This window comes from Vipera ursinii (assembly GCF_947247035.1).
Source record: "Vipera ursinii genome assembly, chromosome: 13".
Classification (NCBI taxonomy): domain Eukaryota; kingdom Metazoa; phylum Chordata; class Lepidosauria; order Squamata; family Viperidae; genus Vipera; species Vipera ursinii.
The window spans coordinates 19,611,983-19,630,164 of record NC_139526.1 but is presented as its reverse complement, the minus strand read 5'-3'; the positions used below and the strand labels follow the sequence as shown (position 1 = coordinate 19,630,164).

The 18,182-nt window shown below is 56.3% G+C and overlaps 4 protein-coding genes across 8 annotated transcripts; 2 read left to right on the top strand and 2 right to left on the bottom strand.

The window, feature by feature from the left end:
- Positions 1-530: 530 nt before the first annotated feature.
- On the bottom strand, positions 531-3,709 carry INTS15 (integrator complex subunit 15). 2 transcript variants are annotated; one of them, XM_083372656.1, is made up of 6 exons: positions 3,490-3,709; positions 3,189-3,410; positions 2,947-3,112; positions 1,561-2,079; positions 1,274-1,313; positions 531-1,180 (listed from the first exon to the last, which is right to left on the bottom strand). In XM_083372656.1, the coding sequence occupies exons 1-6, from the start codon at positions 3,685-3,687 to the stop codon at positions 1,009-1,011; spliced, it is 1,317 nt and encodes a 438-aa protein (XP_083228782.1). In that variant the 5' UTR covers positions 3,688-3,709; the 3' UTR covers positions 531-1,008. The 2 variants fall into 2 exon arrangements, with proteins under 2 accessions (XP_083228782.1, XP_083228783.1); XM_083372657.1 differs by lacking the exon at positions 3,189-3,410.
- Positions 3,710-3,904: 195 nt separating this feature from the next.
- Positions 3,905-10,317, top strand: LOC310646287 (deoxyribonuclease-1-like). The gene is made up of 9 exons (XM_083372611.1): positions 3,905-4,670; positions 5,998-6,146; positions 6,358-6,446; positions 6,625-6,708; positions 7,120-7,235; positions 7,513-7,625; positions 7,757-7,911; positions 8,312-8,408; positions 8,827-10,317. Exons 2-9 carry the CDS (start codon positions 6,006-6,008, stop codon positions 8,878-8,880), a joined length of 849 nt encoding a protein of 282 aa, XP_083228737.1. The 5' UTR covers positions 3,905-4,670; positions 5,998-6,005; the 3' UTR covers positions 8,881-10,317.
- Positions 10,318-10,565: 248 nt separating this feature from the next.
- On the top strand, positions 10,566-15,464 carry LOC310646288 (deoxyribonuclease-1-like 2). Of its 4 annotated transcripts, none has more exons than XM_083372613.1 (9): positions 10,569-10,750; positions 11,805-11,946; positions 12,180-12,268; positions 12,537-12,620; positions 12,775-12,875; positions 13,169-13,278; positions 13,811-13,965; positions 14,123-14,219; positions 14,777-15,464. In XM_083372613.1, the coding sequence occupies exons 2-9, from the start codon at positions 11,809-11,811 to the stop codon at positions 14,828-14,830; spliced, it is 828 nt and encodes a 275-aa protein (XP_083228739.1). In that variant the 5' UTR covers positions 10,569-10,750; positions 11,805-11,808; the 3' UTR covers positions 14,831-15,464. The 4 variants fall into 4 exon arrangements, with proteins under 4 accessions (XP_083228741.1, XP_083228739.1, XP_083228738.1 ...); XM_083372612.1 differs by having other exon boundaries at positions 11,801-11,946; XM_083372615.1 differs by lacking the exon at positions 14,123-14,219 and having other exon boundaries at positions 10,566-10,750; positions 11,801-11,946.
- A 674-nt stretch (positions 15,465-16,138) lies between these two features.
- ECI1 (enoyl-CoA delta isomerase 1) lies at positions 16,139-18,177 on the bottom strand. The gene is made up of 6 exons (XM_083372610.1): positions 17,946-18,177; positions 17,742-17,869; positions 17,522-17,668; positions 17,011-17,132; positions 16,696-16,874; positions 16,139-16,576 (listed from the first exon to the last, which is right to left on the bottom strand). Exons 1-6 carry the CDS (start codon positions 18,115-18,117, stop codon positions 16,413-16,415), a joined length of 912 nt encoding a protein of 303 aa, XP_083228736.1. The 5' UTR covers positions 18,118-18,177; the 3' UTR covers positions 16,139-16,412.
- Between the last annotated feature and the right edge of the window lie 5 nt (positions 18,178-18,182).

Here is an 18,182-nt window from a genome sequence, read left to right as displayed (position 1 = left end):
ATTCATGGATGGGACCAGAAGGCTGCTTCCCATAAGCGATTTGGGCAAATGCCTACTCTTCTCTGCTGCAAAGCCAATTCCTTCCATTTTGATTAAGAAATATATGAGCCATGCATGCATATTTCAAAGAATGAAAGAGCATTGCTAAGTCAAGAAGCAATCTGGCCTTTAAAACAAGTTATTAACAAATTTGTGATTTCTGTGCAACTTTTAAGGATCCAACAAACAGTAATATTGACGTCTCAAGTTCAGTGATAAATCAGGGCCCAGAATGCACCTCCTTCTCCTTATAACCAAGAAATCCATTAGACTGGAAAGGCATCTCTTGATATCAGACACTAAAGGGGTGTGTGTGTGTGTGTGTTTCTTTGCTACAGAATGTACACTCTTCAAAGTGGGCCACAGCTTATCATAAAATATTCCTAATTATAAGTTGTCAGCTAAGTAAAAAGATGTTTGCAGTGAACATTTTCTCTAATCAAATCTGGATTTACTATCCAACTCCTATAGAAAATGCTAGAGACCACAGGTTTTGAAGCAGAAATGTTTAAAAATGCGCTCAGGTTTTTCACATAAAAATTCATCAAAACAGCTTACAAAATGTTATCTAGCTATCATTTTGCCAATTTTACATAACTATCCACCCATTTTGTTTTGGGTGGACAGGAAAAAAGTTACCAAAAAGTTTCTTGGCAAAACAAACAAACCCCACAATTTTGCCTTCCTCTACAGTTAGAAATGATACCAAGGCAACAGTAGGAAGGAAAAGGCTCTTGCCCATTCAGAAGCTGGAATTGTACATCTTATGGCCAATCCATTACACGTAAATTGGGTTTAATTCCCCTTGTTAAGTGGCCAGCACCATCGGTTCTCACCTCCAAGAAAAGACAATCTCTTTCTCTAAGACCTGTTTCTTTAATAAATATAGAAATCCACCCCATGCCCACCTCCTAAAATAACGGGCTCTCTTTCTAAGGCTTCCACAAGGCATGGAAAAGATGAAGTGCTTCAGCGAATGGGCCGGTATGGAAATGCCACGCCTGGCATGAAGGCCTGAGCAGTGTGAGCGGCATGGGCAGGGTATCCAAGTGGAGGTGTATGGATGGGGGGATAAAATCCTGGCGGCAGAGCAGCGTGGGCTGGAGGTTGGACTGGACCCGAAATCACCAGCTGGAGCAAGCTGCGGAGGAAGGAGAAGAGACATGCCTCAGTGTGGGATGGGATAGCATCGTCCCCCTGCCCCGCTTCTGTCAAGTATGGCACGCTTCCTTACTTGTTATGCGGCAGCCCAGAGCACACTGTCCTTAGATTCTCTGAAAGCAGAGGACAGAGTAATCAGAATAATGGACATTACCAGGGTAAAACCAACACGGTCCATCTGCTGCATTACCACTGCCCCACCAGAGGCTGCCCCAGGCAGCCTGACCGAAGGCTTCAGGAGCAGAGGGGAAATCAGAAGCAGGAAGGAGCAGATCAGGGAAGGGAGATGCTCCACTCTGCCCTCCTTGTTCCTCCGCCTAAGAGCAAGGCCTTGGGCCGATCCTTCACATGAATACCTACCCCTTGTCCAAAGCAGCACTCCGGAGGCCATGGCCACCTGCAAGACCTGGGCCAGCCGGTCCAGCGCCAGCTCGATCTCCTTGGCCGCGTGGAGAGGGTTCAGCTTGTCAGAGAGAAGGCGCACGTCCTCCACCAGGGAAGCCATCTGCTCCCCAGTCACCAGCCCCAGGCGTCCATACAGGTTCTTCTCGGTCAAGTGGCCCTGAAGCAGCATCAGCACCTGGAGGATGCTGAGGTGCAGCCTGGAGTACAGCAGGTGGCAGTCCCCGTCAAGGCTGTCCAGCAAGTCCATTTTCCCACCGAGGGCCCCACTGGAAAGAGGCGGCTTCCGTCTCTTATAAGCCAACGGGGCTTTCACACACCAGCAGATAAGGCCACAGAGTGGGGTGAGCTCCAGAAAGCCAGGAGGGGGGCTTGTTACAATTGGTGTGTTCAGAAAGGTGATCAAGATCAATCGGGGATCTTCGAAGATCCAGGAGACGACCATCTCCAGCAAATCAGGGGAAGGGATAAGATCATCTGGAAAAGGGGGTAAAATGTTGGCGGGGAGGTAAGCTGATCCACATATGACTCGGCTAACATGTAGGAACTCTTGGGTGGAAAATATTTAGATTTTTTTTATCTTACCTTTAAGTAATTCAAGGTGGAGAACATAACCAATACTCGTATTTTCCACACGACCACAACCCTGTGACCTGGATTGGGCTGAGAGACAGCGACTGGTCCAAAGCCACCCAGCCGGCTTTCATGCCCCGAGGGAGGCCTAGAACTTCCATCTCCTGGTTTCTAGGCCAGTATCTGAACTGCTACGCCAAAGTGGATCTCGTTTGTTCTAGAATGGTTTAAGTTTACATATTCTAGAACTGGGGCGCCAGCATCCCCTTACTTCCAGATGTTGCCTCTGCCATTGTTCTGTCACGGCCTTTCAACAATGCCCATATTTGTTTCACTACAACTGGTGAGAACCTCTGAGTATCATTTCCCTGTGAAACACCCAAGGCAGCTAATAAGGCAGGAAAGTTAACAAAGACTGAATCTGTGTTAGTGAAGCAAAAAGAACATAAACACTCATACAAGTGGCATTTGATAGACCAGAAGAGCCGACTGCTCAGCCACTACAATGAAAGTACCCGGAGAGTGGGGACACACCAGCACACATTGAAGAAACCAGGATCCTTGGAAGAAGCCCTGGGGCCACGGGTGAGGTGGTTGACCCCTGGCCCTGCCCAGGAATCTGCCAGCATTTGTACACACACATCAAAATGTCCCAGCCAGGTGCACGCATTGCGACCGGCCGGAAATCTCAGAGGAAGGACCATGCAGCACATACAGGATGGCTGGACCTGCGCAAGCAGCCCCCGTGGTCCCTCCAGCAGAGGAAGGTACCTGAGGACAGGTCGTAGAGCATGACCACGGCTGTGATGAACTGGCAGCAGAATCGAGGGCTGGCGCTGAAGATGTGCCGGAGGGTCTGGACGGAGCCGGGCCCCAGGCTGCAGTAGTCGTCCACCAGGGCCCGGGCCAGCCTCACACAGTAGACGGCCGGGGTGCGCTGCAAGAGAGGGGCCAGGCCCGGGTCAGGGTGGGCGGCAGCGATGCCCCCCCCCGCCCATCTCCCGGGGCCGCACCTGCAGCCAGGAGGCCACGCACTCGAGCACGGGCACCCGGCCGACGGCCACGGCCACGGAGACCAGCTTGCCCAGCAGCGCCATGCGGCTGTCGTCCGCCTTGTTGCCCTGCGGGGCGAAGAGCGCCGAGAAGACCACCTGCCGCACCGCCTCCTGGCTCTGCTCCTGGAAGTAGCCGCAGAGGGTCTCCAGCAGCTGCAGCTCCTGCACCGCCGTCAGCCTCTGCGGACACAGCGGGGCGTCAGGCGCCGGCCGGGCCCCGTCGGCCCCCTCGCGCCCATCCCGCCCGCCCGCCGCCCACCTTGGGCTGCGCCCCGCCGCGCTCCTGCAGCGCCTGGAAGACGAACTCCTCCAGCAGCTCCACCGGGCCCGCGTCCCCGGCCGGCAGCGCCGCCGCGCTCTGCAGCTGCCCGCTGACCAGCACGTCCAGGTGGTAGAGCGCCTCTTTGGCGGCGCTCAGCGCGTCCCGGCGGAGCAGCGCGTGGCGCACCTCGCTCATGGCCGACCTCGCCGCCCGCCCGCCCGCCCGCCCGCCGACGGCGGCCGGCCCGGGCCAAAAAGGGCGGAGCTCCGCGGCGCCCCCTGCCGGCAGCGCCGCCCGCCGCGCGCACGTGGCCCGCCGCGCTCCGCAGCTCGGTCCCTGAGCGGGTGGCGCGGAGCGGGCGGTGCCGGTCCGCCCGCCGGGGATCCGGGGAGCCCCGAGCGAGCCCGGCGCCTCCGAGGTCCCGGCGATGCCTCGGCCTTCGTGTCCCCGCCATTCAGCGGAGCCGGCCCTGCCGGGCCCCTTGGGGTGCTGCCAGCTGGCCGGCTCGGCCCGGGAGCTGAGAAGCCGGCAGATGCGCTTCAAGGCCCCGATAAGGGTCGCCCCGATAAGGGCCTTGGTGCGGCGCTGCGGCTGCGAGGAGAGAGTGGTGGGCGAGGTGGTCCAGCCCAGGGGCAGGAGAGGCCGGGAGTTGCCCCTTCGAAGGGCTCCCCCCCCCCGGTTCCTCGGTCGTCCGCTGGCAGAAACCGCCCCTCGGGCAGCCTCGGCACCTGCTCGCTCCGGGCTGCTTCTTCAGCCTGGCGCTTTTCCACGGGTGCTGGCCCCGTTTTGGATTAATGAACGCCAGTCCACGTGATCAGACTCAGCTGGCCCATCGAAGTGGAGGGTGTTCGTGCCCGCTTTGTGTCCTGCCACCTTTGCTCTGGTCTTCCGTGTGGGCATTTGGCATCAGTCTTAAAGTGGTTGGCATGCAAGCAACGGCCTGGGTGCTGCTTGTAGAACACGTCCGTATCACTTGGGCCGTTGTCCCACATTTTCTCTGCTATTGGTGCAATGCCCGTCTGCTGCGAGACTATCGCTGCTGACGTGGTCAAGAAGGGACACGCTCAATGCCAGCGCCTGCTGAGATAAGGAACAAACAGCTGCCAAGGCCAGGGGTCCAACCTATTTAAGGGAGCTGGGAAATCAACTACCCCACTAGCGGGACTGGACCTGTGCAGGTAAGGAGCAGCTCTGTCTCTCCTGGAACAGATTTCAAAGCCCCACTTTGGCTAACCCAGAGCATAAGGGGACCCCAGCACTGACTCCTTGGCTGGACAGAGGGAGCTGGATGATGTTCACTCTAGACATCACCCTAGACCTGTGGTGGCGAACCTATGGCACGGGTGCCATAGGTGGCACGCCAAGCCCTCTGTGGGCACGCATGCTGTCGCCCAAGGCCTAGGCCTTCAGCTGGGCTTTATAAAACCTTTTTCGCTTTAGGGCTCTGCTGCCATGTGCAAAAAAAAAAAAGGTTCAATCAATCAATTTCAACCTGGGGGGGGGGGAGTTCTCACAAAGTTGGAATTGATTGATTGAACTTTTTAGTCCCACCCAGTCTGCCCTTACCACTGCAGCCATGCCCACCCAATGGGCCACACCCACCCAAAGGGCCATGCCCACCTGGCACCCGATGATACATAAGTGGGTTTTGGGTTGCAGTTTGGGCACTCGGTCTCTAAAAGGCTCGCCATCGCTGCCCTAGACCCACCTAGAGAGCTAGCTGGGGGCAGTGGTGAAGTTGCTGGCCTAAGAACCAGGACAGGGTGAGTTTGGCCTCCAGTGCCTCTCAGATTGGTCCTTTGGTCCCCAGTTCTTGGCATGCCTCTCTGTGCCTTCACCTGGCTGCCTCTCTACCTGCCTGCCTGGAAAACCGGCCCTAACAACTGGACGCAGCAGTGCTGCCTTCAGAAATTCTAAGCCACGTATTGCACAAGATGGCATCTGTCCAAAATCTTCCTGGGCAGAAATTTTCCTTTCTCAGCTTCCTTTTAGCTCATTCACAGCCTGGCTGAGATGCTCGTAACCGCCAAGCCCTGGGGTATCCAGCTCTGCCAGCTAACCAAGTGAAAGCCTTCCAAATTCTCTTCCGACTTGCCCCAGGGATGGTGAAGCACCCTCCCCTGCCCCATATGTAAGCTCCCAAAGTCCAGTGGAGTGCCACCTTCTGCAATTTGCAGCAATTCTGTGGCATTTATGGAGACTTGAAGTTATTGAGCTTGGCAAATGCCCCTGTTGTAAGTTTACAAGCGAATCAAGCAAATTCCCCTTGCATTTGACTGGTGGCCGAGTGCACCTGCTGCAGGAGGTTCATGTCACTACGAGCATTGTGCTAGCCCAACTTTCCTTTCCACCCTGTTTGCATAATGTCCTGTCAACGCACCAGGAATGCTTCTTGGTTGCCCTGGAGGGGAACGGCAGAGTGTGCAAGGCACAGCATAAGAGAAGGCACAGCTGCTTCCTGGGGGCGCCATTATGGCACCCTCCTTGCTCCCTTCTCTTCTACAGGACGAGGCATGAAGACCCTCTTGCTGGCACTCCTTGGGGTGGCTTCACTCCTGCAGCTCACCCTCTCTCTGAGAATCGGCGCTTTCAACATCCGGGCCTTTGGGGACAAAAAGCTCTCCAATCAGACCATCTCCAGCTTCATTGTCAGAGTGAGTCGCCCTGGCTGCACTGGGGAGACTCCCATCTGGCAGCCTGGCCCACTGCCCTCTCATGCCCATTCATGGCCCAGGTGCAGCATTCCTTGGGCTGCAGCCCCAGCTGCCTTGGAGCTTGGCCAGATCTCTCTCTCTCCCTGCTGACCCAGGGCTGCCTGCCCTCAGTTGCTGCAGACAGACAGGTTCCTCTGCTTTGTCCCTCCAGATACTGACCGCCTACGATCTTGCCTTGATCCAGGAAGTCCGAGACGCTGACCTGAGTGCAGTCAAGAAGCTGATGCACCTAGTCAATTGGTGGGTTTCACGACAAAATGTGGAGCCCCTGCACAAGCAGAGGGAAAGAGGGCAAAGCCTTGGGGACACTTTCCCGGTGGGTGGATTTTTTCCTGGGGGGGGTGCCTTGAGGAACTACAGAGTTCAGCAGGCCTGGTGGAGATGAGTCCTACACACCTTCATGGTCTTTCCTCCCCAGGGCATCGCCAAATGCCTTCGGCTACCTGGTCAGCAAGCCTCTGGGGCACAACAGCTACAAGGAGCAGTACCTCTTCATTTACAGGTGAGGACTCAGGTAAGGCCAGGTAGAAACAGATCATCTGGGCAGTTGTCAAAGAAATCCTTAAAAGCTGCATCTCCCACCAATCAGTTTCTGGATCTCAGCAAGTCTCCTTTTGCTCACTATTCTGTGCATTAGTCACACACAAACACACACCATGCTTTGAAGTCCTTTACTGTTGTTGCTTTGTTTTGTATAAAGTAATTATTTTTCTGCTTTGTTCTTAATGGCCTTGGGCATCCTTGGTGGAGAGATGGGAGATAAAAATAAATGCCCTCCATCTTGCCTTCCCTGCTCTCCTCTGCTCCGCTCCCTCCCTGCCCTTCCCCATCTGCCCCTCCAGCTTCCAAGGGGGGGGAGGACAAGGGTCGCTGGAGTGGGAGAAACCGGTGGCTGCTGATTCTCTTGGCCCAGGCAGGACAGGGTCTCTCCGGTGGAGAGCTACTATTACAAGGACGGCTGTGAGCCCTGCAGCAACAACACCTTCAGCAGGAAACCCTTCGTTGTCAAATTTGCCGTCCCTCAAGCAGGTGAGCAGCCCTGTGGTCTTGCTGGGCTTCTCGGGCAGCCTGCAGGCGTGGCAAAGCAGGCTGTGGCCCGCTGGCCTCTTGCTGCAGTTCAGTGCAGCAAGGAGTAAAGGCCGGTGCAGGACACCCCTCCCCGAAAAGGCAGGCCAAGCAACGTCTGGGGGAGGGGCCGTCCAACCCAGAAGTCCACAGGAAGCACCTGGGAGAGGGAGGCATGGAGGCTTGGGTGGGGGGATGTCTCTTCTGCACGCCATCTTTCCTCCCCCCCCTCCCCCCTCAGAAGTGAAAGAGCTGGTCCTGGTGCCCCTGCACGCAGCTCCTGAAGCTGCAGTGGCCGAGATTGATGCTCTCTACGACGTCTACCAGGATGTGAAAGGCAGGTGGGGGGCCACGGTAAGCGCCTCTCCTGGAGGGGCTCTAGGGCCCTTCTTCCTTCAACACAAAGGTGGGGGGCTGCGAACTGGTGGAAGAGTTGCCATCCACCCCGGTGCTGGGCAGGCACATCCTACTCTTTCCCCTGGCAGGATGCCCTCCTCCTGGGAGACTTCAATGCCGGCTGCAAGTACGTCCGGCCGGAGGACTGGCCCTCCATCCGCCTGCGCTCCGTCAAGGACTTTCAGTGGCTCATCCCGGACACGGCAGATACCACGGTGACCAACACCGCCTGTGCCTATGACAGGTGGGGGCAGGAAGTAGCAGAGCGGGAGATGGCATGCGCCCTTTCCTTACCGTCTCCCGCGCAGACAGCTGCTGCGTTCAGTGCTTGCCAGCCAGCCGTGCTGGGGCTGACTAGTCTTATCACCGCCCAGCTCTAATCAGAGACCTCCCCGGGAAGGCCAGGAGCAGCCGCAGAGCACCTACCTGCCAGGCCCAGGTCCTAGGAGGAATGCACTCTTATTTGGGAGGTGCCCAGCAAGGGCCTCCTGCCCCATCAGCTGGCACGGTTCCGTTTTAAAACCATCTCCCCTCGCTTCGTCTGTGATTAGCAACCCCACCTCCAGTTCCCTTCCCAAAGCTTTCTGCTCTCCCTGAGCTTCCGGTCACCCTTGCGCTCTTTCTCCAACCGTGTCTGGCTGCAGGATTGTGGCAGTGGGTTCAAAGCTGAGAGAGAGCATCTTGCCTGCAACAGCCAAGGTGGACAACTTCCAGAAGACCCTGAAGTTGAGCTCCAAGGATGTGAGAGTTTTTTCACAGCCTCTGGGGGAGAGGAGAGAGGAGGGGTGAAACTTCTGGCAGAGGTCAGGAGAGGTGATCTGAACCCGAGAGCTGCCTCCATCCTCGGAACATCCCCCTCCCCCGGCCTCTCTTGACCCTTTCCAGGAGAAAAACTACTTTGTGAGTTGAAGCAGTTTGAGACCAGGGGACGAAAGCTGCATTTTGGAATGTGACTCTGAGCTCTGCCATAGTCTCCCTCATTACAACAGACGGCTGGGGTTTCCAAGGTTGTCAGCTTCACCCCAAGTCTTGTTTTGGAGACAAATTATGGAAACTTTGCTTTGTGGCCTGCTGCCCTTTCGGACCCCTCTTCGCACAGCAGTGCTGAGACTGTTCCAGAAACTTGACCCCTGCTCTGACGTGTTTTTGCCCTTGGCAGGCCTTGGCTGTAAGTGACCATTTTCCAGTGGAGGTGACCCTGAAATCCAGCTGAGTCCCCCTGGCCCAGGAAGACCACATCCAGCCTGCAGCCCTACCCAACTAGTTCAGAGATGCTGCTCGGATGGCCTCGGAGCCCAGCATGACCCTTCAGAGACCCAGGCGACAGGCAAAACCTCAGCAGGTTCTCTTTCTGACACAACAGAATCTTAAATAATAAAAAGATTAGCTGCCTTCAAATGCTTTTATGGATTTGATGAGCGAGAGCAAGATGCCAAACTGGAAACATTTACAGAAGGCAGATGAGCACCCAGAGAACATGAAGGGCTCCCAGCTGTGAGGAAGGTGCCTCTGCCTGGCCACCCACCTTCCAGAGAGTGCCCAGGCCCTTCTGGGCCCAGGAACTGTGCAGTGAGAAGCTATGTAGCCTGTTGCCCACCCTGGCCTGGCTGCTGGTCATTGGGACCTCCACCCAGCCTCCTGAAGGGTGCCAGGAGGTTACCTTCATCCTGGATGCCCTTCCACTCCCTGAGCTGAGGGGCTGCCCCCCAATTGCGGTCTTGGCTGCTCATCAAGAGTCCTCGCCCCTGACAAGCCCTGGAGGAAGCTGAGCCCAGGTCCTTAGCCTGACTCCGAGGCCTTGGGTGATGGGGGAAACTCCAGGGCTGCTGTGGGCCAGTCATCGGGGCCAAGACCGGAGGTGCCACCCACACCGGCTCCAGAGATTGGAAACCAAGGGCTCTTTCCCAAGGCCACTCGCATCCCGTAGAGCAGCCAGTTGTACAAGGCGCAGCAGCCACAGCAGTTGTGAAAGATGGCTGGCCGCTTCCAGTTGCTCTCACCGGTCAGCTCTTCCATTCCCCTCACCCGGCCAGCATCCACCCTGCTTCTGGGTTTGTCCACCTGTCAGGCAAATGGACATCTTAGAGACAAAGGCTAGACGCACACATCGGGTGAGAGAGACCATGGTTTGCTCTGGACACCACAACTGAGTTACTGTAATCTAAGGAGCACCCACCATGACTGGGTTCATGTGCGACACCAAGCCCAAAGCAGCGACATCATGTGTGAACGCAAAGGGTCTGTCTGGGTAGACATCTCTAAGCAGGCCCTGCTGAGCTCCCAGGGGTTACCTGGGTTCCCTCAGGCACAATTTGATCATTTTGGAACTGGGGGCGGCCATCTTGGTCCACAAACAACTCCATTGCTCTGTTTTGAATCAGGACCCTTATCCCTGCCTGGGAAGAGCAAGCGGGCTCTACCTCTCCTATCCCGAATGGGCATGACTCCACTGACCTCAAGGATGGATCCACAGGATGGTCTCCCTCCCAGGCTGCTGTTAGGTTACTCCACGTCCCACCCCAGCCAGCTTCTTGCACGGCACACTCAGCCCTCGGCAGTCTTCCTGCTCAGCACTTTTTCCACGCTCCATTTTAAAACTGGGAGAACATTTCAACCCAATTTTAAAATCTGTGACAGTTCTATAATTGAGAAGTCACTGGGCAAGCACAGGATAGACTCAGTGCTTTGGGCAAGAGGCAATGAGTCTCCAGCTATAATCGAACTGGTAAATTCTCGGCAAACCTCCATGCTTAGCAAGTTCAACCTGTTGAGCATCCAAGAGTTGAGCAATGGTTTTGTGTGGGAAGGAAGAGCAAGCCCTGCGCAACAGCTCCTGTGGCTTTGATGAGCCAAGAGCTGCCGAGGCTTCACTTCCCAGGGTGGAGTCAGCCACACTCGGAGCATCCTCTCCGCCCCCACCAAGGCAGGGCCCTTGCATCACTGCAGCCAAGTAGCGGTAGGGGGGGGGACATCTCCTCCCCTTAATACCTGGTGCAGTTTCAAACTGAGGGAGAAACCCGGATACGCCACGGCTGGGAGGGAGTCTAGAGGCTCTTCCAAGGCACCTTTGGACTGAGTTCAAGGTAGGCGCCTCCTTGCTGGAGGCCTTTGAATCTCCCTGGCTCTGCCCCTGGGGGAGGGAATGGCCGTTCCTCATTTCTCGCTCCCTTTTCTTTGGGGGTTCCTTCAAGGAAATGAACCGCTGATAGGATTGGCACAAAACCTGGGAATAGCCAGCAGCTGGGATGGCTCTAATGAAGAAGCAGCTCTCTCACAGAAGGGGGAAAGTAACCCTCTGGCCATCCTAGTTCCTTGCTCAGCCCTAAGGTGCCCTGCACCAGAGGCCCTCCGTTGTAGGGAGGCAGCCCGAAGTCCAAGCTGCGGACCGGTGGCAAGGAAGGGGCCCAGCAGCAAAGCGAGGCAGTGCCAGCAGGAAGGGCTCAGCTAGCTGCTTTCCCCAGGTGTCGTGGGTGAGGGGGGAACAGAGCTGGGGAAATGAAGACAGAGGCAGTGCAGCAGGGTGGTCAACCTGAGCACGCATCCTTCATTATGTTACTGAACTGGTTTCTTTGGCATTTATTGTGGGCAGTGAATACATTAAGTCAGATGAGGACATCAGGCCCTAATTCAGTGAAACCTGCTGGGCTTTTTTGGTCTTCCCTGCTGAATCTCTAAAGAGGCCAGAGATGTCATCTGCCACCAGATGGGCAGGGGAGCCATAGTCCAGGGCTGCAAAGCCGAGCCCCACCCAGGGAATGTCTCAGGCTCTCCATTTGGGGAGGAACTGGGATGAGCTGCACACGGTCAGACGAACAAGATTCCCAGTCTGCGTCCTCGGGAAATTCAGGAAGATCCGGGCTGACTTTGCAAGAACCCCAGGCAGCCCAGAATGGCTTCCCTCTCGAGTTGCCCTAAGGGGAGCTTTGGAGTGGCTCTTCAGGTGATCTGCTGCTCTGCATGTCATGGGTTGCACTGGGAACACACCTTGACTAAGAGAGGACAGAGCAACGGAGTGCCATCTGTACCCTGTCAGTGCAGCCCCACCACAGGTTGGGAAAGCTGATCAAGAAGTCAAATTGCAGGTAGCCACTCTCCGCCTCGCCCACACCCCTCCTCCTTCCTCCCTCCTTCAGGCAGCAGCATGAAGCTAGTGGCCATCCTGCCTGGGCTGGCCTTGATGCTCCAGACAGCAGTGGCCCTGCAAATCTCTGCCTTCAACATCCGGAGTTTTGGAGACACCAAACTGTCGGACCTGAGTGTTTCCAAAATTATTGTGAAGGTGAGGGCAGGTTAATTGTCCACCACTCGTACATTAGGGGTCAGATGGCAGGCCAGCTCAGAAGGTGACTTGTCAAATGGAGCAGTGGTGCTGAAAAGTATGGTGGGAAGAAGGGCCTTGCCAGAGGTCTGCCTCTGGGGGCTGCTGGCTGACACCTGGCTAGGAGGCCCTTCTGCCCACCTTCCCATGCCAGCACCTGCTGTTCACACCCAAGCTCTGCTCGCCCATTTCAGATCCTGTCCCGGTACGACCTTGTCCTAGTGCAAGAGGTGAGGGATGCTGATCTCAGTGCAGTCCAGGAACTGCTGGAGCGACTCAACAGGTAATGAAGCGGGTTGGGATCGGCAGGACAAGGAGTGAGGTTCATGGCTGGTTTTCTCCCTTGCCAACTGTACTCAGGAGTGAAGTGGTGCCCACCTGGTTTACACAACAAGGACTGAACAGGAGGAACTCTGGGCAGGTCGTGATCCCTGCCCGGCTTGGAAAAAATACCCCAAGTGCTGAAAGGGTCAGCCTGGAATGGGGTGGGGGGTTGCTTGATTGCCCTGTTCAAATCACAACCCTGGCGCATCCATGTTCTTCTCTTGCAGGGCCTCCAAGCACTCTTACGACTACGCGATCAGCGAGTCACTGGGCCGGGAGAACTACAAAGAGATGTATCTCTTCCTGTACAGGTAGGACTTGCAGGTGCCCTTCTCAGAAAACGAGATGGGCGAGTCAAGGATAATTTAATTTGGGATGCAGACAAAGCTTCTGATAATGTTTCTCACTGTGGGAGCTGGCCCCTTCCCCACTCCTCTCCTTTCACTGCCTCGGCTTTCCTTCCAGGACGCAGAGCTTCTCTATTGTGAACCAGTACCAGTACCCCAACCCTGACGGCACCTTCAGCAGGCCTCCGTTCATCGTAAAGTTTGCTGCTTCTGGCTCCAGTGAGTGAAGCCAAAGGCTGGACCAGCTTCACACCAGATTAAGAGCGGTCCTTTCCTGCAGTCCAAGCCAGGGAACAAATAGGATTAAGGAAGGAATGCTCTGGGAAAGCAGGCAGGAAGCCAAGGGTCCAAGACAACAGCCCAGAAAACAGATCCACAAGGCAGCACCGTTCCTGTTCCTTCCCTTAAGGCTTCGGAGCACGGATTCTGCCCATCACCCGCTGATCCTGTTCTCTCCTGGGGACAATCGTGGAACCCGTGCCATTTGGGGCACTGACTTGGTTCTTTTGCAGAGAACGAGCTGGTGCTGGTGCCCCTGCATACCCCCCCCAATGAGGCTGTGGCAGAAATCGATGCTCTCTACGACGTCTACCTGAAGATCATTGACAAGTGGCAGACGGATGTAAGTAGCTGGGCTCCACAGGGTGAGAAGAGACCCTGCCACTTGCTGTGTGCATTACATGCGGAGAGGCGAGCCCTCGTCCGGTCTCAGGACCCACGTCGTTCTGCTGCCGCAGCAGCAAATGCAAAGGACTGATGCAGAGGACTGCTCTGCCGCAGCAGAACGACGTGGGCACTGGTAGAAGGCAAGGCTTCAAAAAACAAGCCATTATTCAGGACACCTTTTGGCCCGTGCAGGGGTTTCTGATAGATCCACTCAACTGCTTTCTCCAAACTGGCCTCCTCCAGAAGTGCAGGGAGTCACAGTCGCAATCTGGAGGATGGCAGGAGGTTGAGTGCCAACGTTGCAGTCTTAACAAAAGCAGCATCAGCCTTTAATGTCCCAACTGGACAGCTGGGAGAGGGCAGGAGGAGAGTTAACCAGGGCAGCCAGCTGGCCATCCACAGAGGCAGGGAGAGCCCCGACCTGGGCAATCCAGGAAACACACAAGAAGTCAACCTCCGCACCTTTCCCACGACCTGTTGCTTGGCAGAACATCATGTTCCTGGGGGATTTTAATGCCGACTGCAGCTATGTGACGAAGAAAGACTGGAGCTCCATCCGTCTGCGCACCAGCGAGGTCTTCAAGTGGCTCATCTCAGATGACATGGACACCACTGTGGGCAACTCCAACTGTGCCTATGACAGGTGAGGGGGGGCAGCGGCCCTTCACAAATGCCGAGGGCAACAGGACAACCAGCATCAGAACCCAATTGTCCATGGACTTTCCCCCCCTCCTGCCCTCTGGCTCCCAGAGACCCCCAAGGAAAGCTCTCCTTCACTGGCATCGTATTTGTGCTTTTAGGATTGTTGTGAGTGGCTCGAAACTGAGGAAGTGGATTGTGCCCAAGTCCGCTAAAGTGTTTGACTTCCAGAGGGCTTTCAAGCTGAGCCAAGAAGAGGTAAATGGTCACCCTAGAAACACAATTCTTTAACTCTAGTGTTCCAACCTAAGAACCAGAAAGATGCCAATCTACAACTAAGGATTAATTAAAAATGCTGCCTACCTCCTGGGTATTTCAGATCCCAGGCAGAGGAGAATGGTCACCACAAAATGATGCCAGTGATTTGAAGTCTGTAATCACGCTTATCCTGGTGTCCATCTCTTGGGTGGGTGGGGGTGACGAAGGCTCTTTTTGTACTTCTACCTGATGTGGCCCCCTCAAATCAGGGATGCGGAATCAGCCCTTGGGTGTAGCTCCATGCCCTGCATCACACAAGCAGCCCCTCTAGCGATTTCAGTTCTGCTCCGTGCCTCTTTCATGCTTGTCACAACCACCTCAGGGCTGCCTCCAGGGGCAGCTTGGCCTCTCAGAGCCAGGCGCATCAGATCTCCCAGCAGCTGGGCAGCCAAGCTCCTCATGCTGAGCGTGTGTGTGTGTTGGCCTGCCCGCTGCCCCAGAGCCCCAATCAGCCTCCTTATGCTGTCCTGACCTCTCCTGCTTTTTCCTTATTGCAGGCTCTGGCTGTCAGTGATCATTTCCCAGTGGAAGTGGAGCTGACATCCCCCTGAAGTGCTCTATGGCCAGGCTGGCCGCCTTACCAGGGTGAGCCGAGAGGGGGTACGGGGCATCATGCCACAGCTCCAACCACCCTGCAGGAGCCAATGCCACACATCCTGCCTTGCAAGTCACCTATAGATTTCCAGCGACTTGGGTTCCTTCTGGGCCTCGTGTTGTCTGGGATCCTGAAGGAAGGGCTTCTTCCAGGTTTCCGAGTTGGAAATGCGCTTGGATGTCCTGCATAACTGCTTCAGCCTGAGCAGCAGCCACTGCCTCCAACAAAAGCCCATCTTTCCAGCTCTTTTTCTGCTGGGTCTCCCTCGCCTCCTTCTACTTCCCAGCCCCTGCTAAGCCAAAGGCAAGCAAAGGACGCTAGAAAGACCAGGATGCTCGCTTCGCAGGTCAGGTCTCCCACCAGCCAACTGGACAGGCCTTGTCCTTTCACACAACAGGAGGGGGTCCAAATGGGGAAGGCTGCGGTGTTAACAGGCTGGAGATATACAGCATAAATCCTTACTTGGCTACAAAAGTTTTTTGAGAGCTCTTGAGAGCGTAACACTCAGCTTAACCTACCTTGTGTAATGATGGGTTGTGCAACTATGCCTACAGCTTTTGGACAAACACCGTGATAATAAAGAATACTGACTCAGCAAAACAGTTGAGTTCTGCTTTTTTTAACAGGCAGAGCCATCCATTCAGAAAACAGCAGAACTCAAGGAATTTCTGCTCAGGGTGCAGAGTACAAACAAACAGCCACCTGGTGAACTTTAAAAGCCATTCAAGCTGCTTGGGGAAGGCAAACTCTACTCCCCAGTTCCCCTAACTGATAAGAACAATCCCCATGCAAAGAAAGCAGCTTGAGCAGCTATTTAGAACATGTAAGATTGCCTCCAAAGGAGAAATTGCTTTAGATGCACCCACAGAGAATCAATCCCTAGATATGAATTCCCCACAGGCTGGAAAAAAAAGAGACCAGTCAAATAGAAAATTGCACACATAAAAAATTGGGGAAGCTTCTGGCAGTGGCCATCCATATCGTTCTACTTTCACAACCAGAGGCCCCAATGGGTGCCTTGCTCCCCACCACCACCACCCCAGGACCACCACAGCAGCTCCAATTCTCTGAACCAGTGAGGCTGCTGCTGTAGAGAAGGGGGCCACCAGCGTGCAAAAGGCCGAGCTAAAAAAGGTGGTGCAGTCAAAGCCCACATAGACAGCGGGGTGGCCAGAGCAGCCACAGTAGGCTTGCTTGCTTGGCAAAGATGGCTTAAAGAGGAACAGATCCAGACATATTCCCACCAGCAACGAGGTAAACAGTCTCTAGTGTAAGGATTTATTGGCAACTGGCATTCCGCCTGTTTCTTAGAAAGACAAAAAGCTAAATACCCCTGGGTAGCTTAGCTGCCTCCCCGCAACCATTTTTAACCTGTCCCGTCATCAGCTAAGCCCTGCAGTCCAAACTCCAGCGACAAACTATGCAAAAGCCATTAAAGTCAGACACCACACATTCAGTCTTCCGAGGCCAGAATGGGGCAACGGTGAAGCTGCCATGGAGACAGCCCTCAGGCTCTGACAAGCAGAAAGGCTCACCCCTCAGGCCTTCTGTTTCAACATCTCCATGTACTTCTGGAGAGACTTCTGAATAGCATCCCTGGAAATAAAGCGCACAAAGTCCTGGATGTCAGCCTCGCGATGCATCAGCAGGTGGTCAAGTGCTTGCTTCCGTAGGGCGGACTTGGTCAGCTGTCGGGCGTGATCTAGACACAAGGACAGGAAGAGTAATGAACAGGAGGGCTCCGAGGCAATTAGGTTCTCCCTAGGCACAAGCAAGGAGTGGGGTGGCCTAGAGTCCTGACTTCGAGCCTGGGTCTCCCACCTGGAACGGCTAGCCACTGAGCCATGACTTCTGCAGCTCTGGCTTGGATCTTCTCTTCAGGCACCAACTCATCCACAAGACCAATTTTGAGGGCTTCTTGTGGAGAATGCAGGAGTCCCAGCTGGAGAGAGTGCTCAGCGGCCCTATGACCAACAGTTTTCAGCAAAGTGTCCCTGAACCTGAGTGCAAAAGAGACATTCATACAGAAAGTGTCCTCCAGCTACTGGAGCCAAGCCAAAGCTGGTTTGGCTTAAAAAGAGGCTGACAAGAGCTGGGAAAGATCCTACTGTTTGCACAACTTCCTCCATCCCTCACCAAAAAGGGGCGACAATGCCCAATCTTGTCTCATTCAGACCAATGGTATACTTCGGGTTGTCAGCCATGATCCGATAATCACACGACAAGGCAATGAGGCAGCCTCCAGCGGGGCTGGAACCCTACGAGGAACAGAGATGCATTGGCCCACAAGCGGCCGTGGCGGGGGTCCCTGCCAGGCCTGCCTCCCTGCTTCACCATTGCTCGGTGCCCGTTTCCAGCCTCCTAAGGGCGGAGAGCCTAAGAGGAAGGCAGGCTTCAAGGGAAAAGGAGAGCTCAGCGGACTATTGCAGGCAGCTGCAAACGGACCAGCAAGGAAAAACCTCTTCCTGGGGGGGAGCGGAACTGCTGCCATTCACGGCTGGTCAGGGGCGCAGCGCCCGCCCAGATCAAAGCAAAGCAGCGGCCTTTCCCATTTTCGGGAGGGGGGAAGCGGAGCGGAGGGGCCCCTTCGCAGGCGAGCAGGGCCGCCCCGGGTCTGGGCTCTTCCCGCAGCCCAGGCGCGGCTTACGCTGACGGCGGCCACGGTGGCCAGGCGGCTGCCGTAGAGGAGGATCCAGAGCTGCTGCACGGCCTTCCAGAACTCGCTCAGGCGCTCCTCGCTCCGCCCGCACATCTCCGTCACGTCCAGCCCGGCCGAGAAGATCCCGGGGACGGCCTGCGGGGAAAGGCGCGCGCGTCTCTCTCGGCCGGCCCGAGGCCGCCGCCCGCCCCGGACCGGACCGACCTACCGAGGTGATGACGAGGCCGCGGCAGGCCCGGCGGTCCTCCAGCTTCTGTAGCGCCAGGCAGAGCTCGCTCAGCAGCGCCAGGCTCAGCCCGTTCACCGGCGGCTGCTGCAGCCGCACCACCGCCACGCCTGCGGGGAAGGGCGCGTCAGAGCCCGCCGCAGACCCGCCGCCCCGCGCCGCCGCCGCCGCCGCCGCGCTGCCCACCCGCGCGCTCGTCCAGCTCCACCAGCACCGGGCTGGCCCCGCTCATCGCGCGCCTCGGCCCCGCAGGGAAGGCCAGGCGGGTCAGCCAAAGGGCCCCGCCGGGACCGGCCGCCCGGCCCGCCAGCCGCCCCGCCAGGCTCCCCGCCGCCGCCGCCGCCATCGCCGCCGCCATCTTGCTCGGGAGGGAGGGGCCGCGCCCCCGGACGCCCCCCGCCCAAGGACGGGCGCTCCTGAGCA

Coding starts and splice junctions, on each gene's coding strand:
- ECI1 (XM_083372610.1), bottom strand. CDS start 18,117: ATGGCGGCGGCGATGGCGGCGGCGGCGGCGGGGAGCCTGGCGGGGCGG. Junction 17,133..17,521: donor CCACCGTGGCCGCCGTCAGC/GTAAGCCGCGCC, acceptor TGTTCCTCGTAG/GGTTCCAGCCCCGCTGGAGG. Junction 16,875..17,010: donor GGCATTGTCGCCCCTTTTTG/GTGAGGGATGGA, acceptor TTTTGCACTCAG/GTTCAGGGACACTTTGCTGA.
- INTS15 (XM_083372656.1), bottom strand. CDS start 3,687: ATGAGCGAGGTGCGCCACGCGCTGCTCCGCCGGGACGCGCTGAGCGCC. Junction 3,113..3,188: donor GCGTGGCCTCCTGGCTGCAG/GTGCGGCCCCGG, acceptor CCTCTCTTGCAG/CGCACCCCGGCCGTCTACTG. Junction 2,080..2,946: donor GCTCTACGACCTGTCCTCAG/GTACCTTCCTCT, acceptor CCCCTTTTCCAG/ATGATCTTATCCCTTCCCCT.
- LOC310646287 (XM_083372611.1), top strand. CDS start 6,006: ATGAAGACCCTCTTGCTGGCACTCCTTGGGGTGGCTTCACTCCTGCAG. Junction 7,912..8,311: donor ACCGCCTGTGCCTATGACAG/GTGGGGGCAGGA, acceptor GTCTGGCTGCAG/GATTGTGGCAGTGGGTTCAA. Junction 8,409..8,826: donor TGAAGTTGAGCTCCAAGGAT/GTGAGAGTTTTT, acceptor TGCCCTTGGCAG/GCCTTGGCTGTAAGTGACCA.
- LOC310646288 (XM_083372613.1), top strand. CDS start 11,809: ATGAAGCTAGTGGCCATCCTGCCTGGGCTGGCCTTGATGCTCCAGACA. Junction 12,876..13,168: donor GTTTGCTGCTTCTGGCTCCA/GTGAGTGAAGCC, acceptor GTTCTTTTGCAG/AGAACGAGCTGGTGCTGGTG. Junction 13,279..13,810: donor TTGACAAGTGGCAGACGGAT/GTAAGTAGCTGG, acceptor GTTGCTTGGCAG/AACATCATGTTCCTGGGGGA.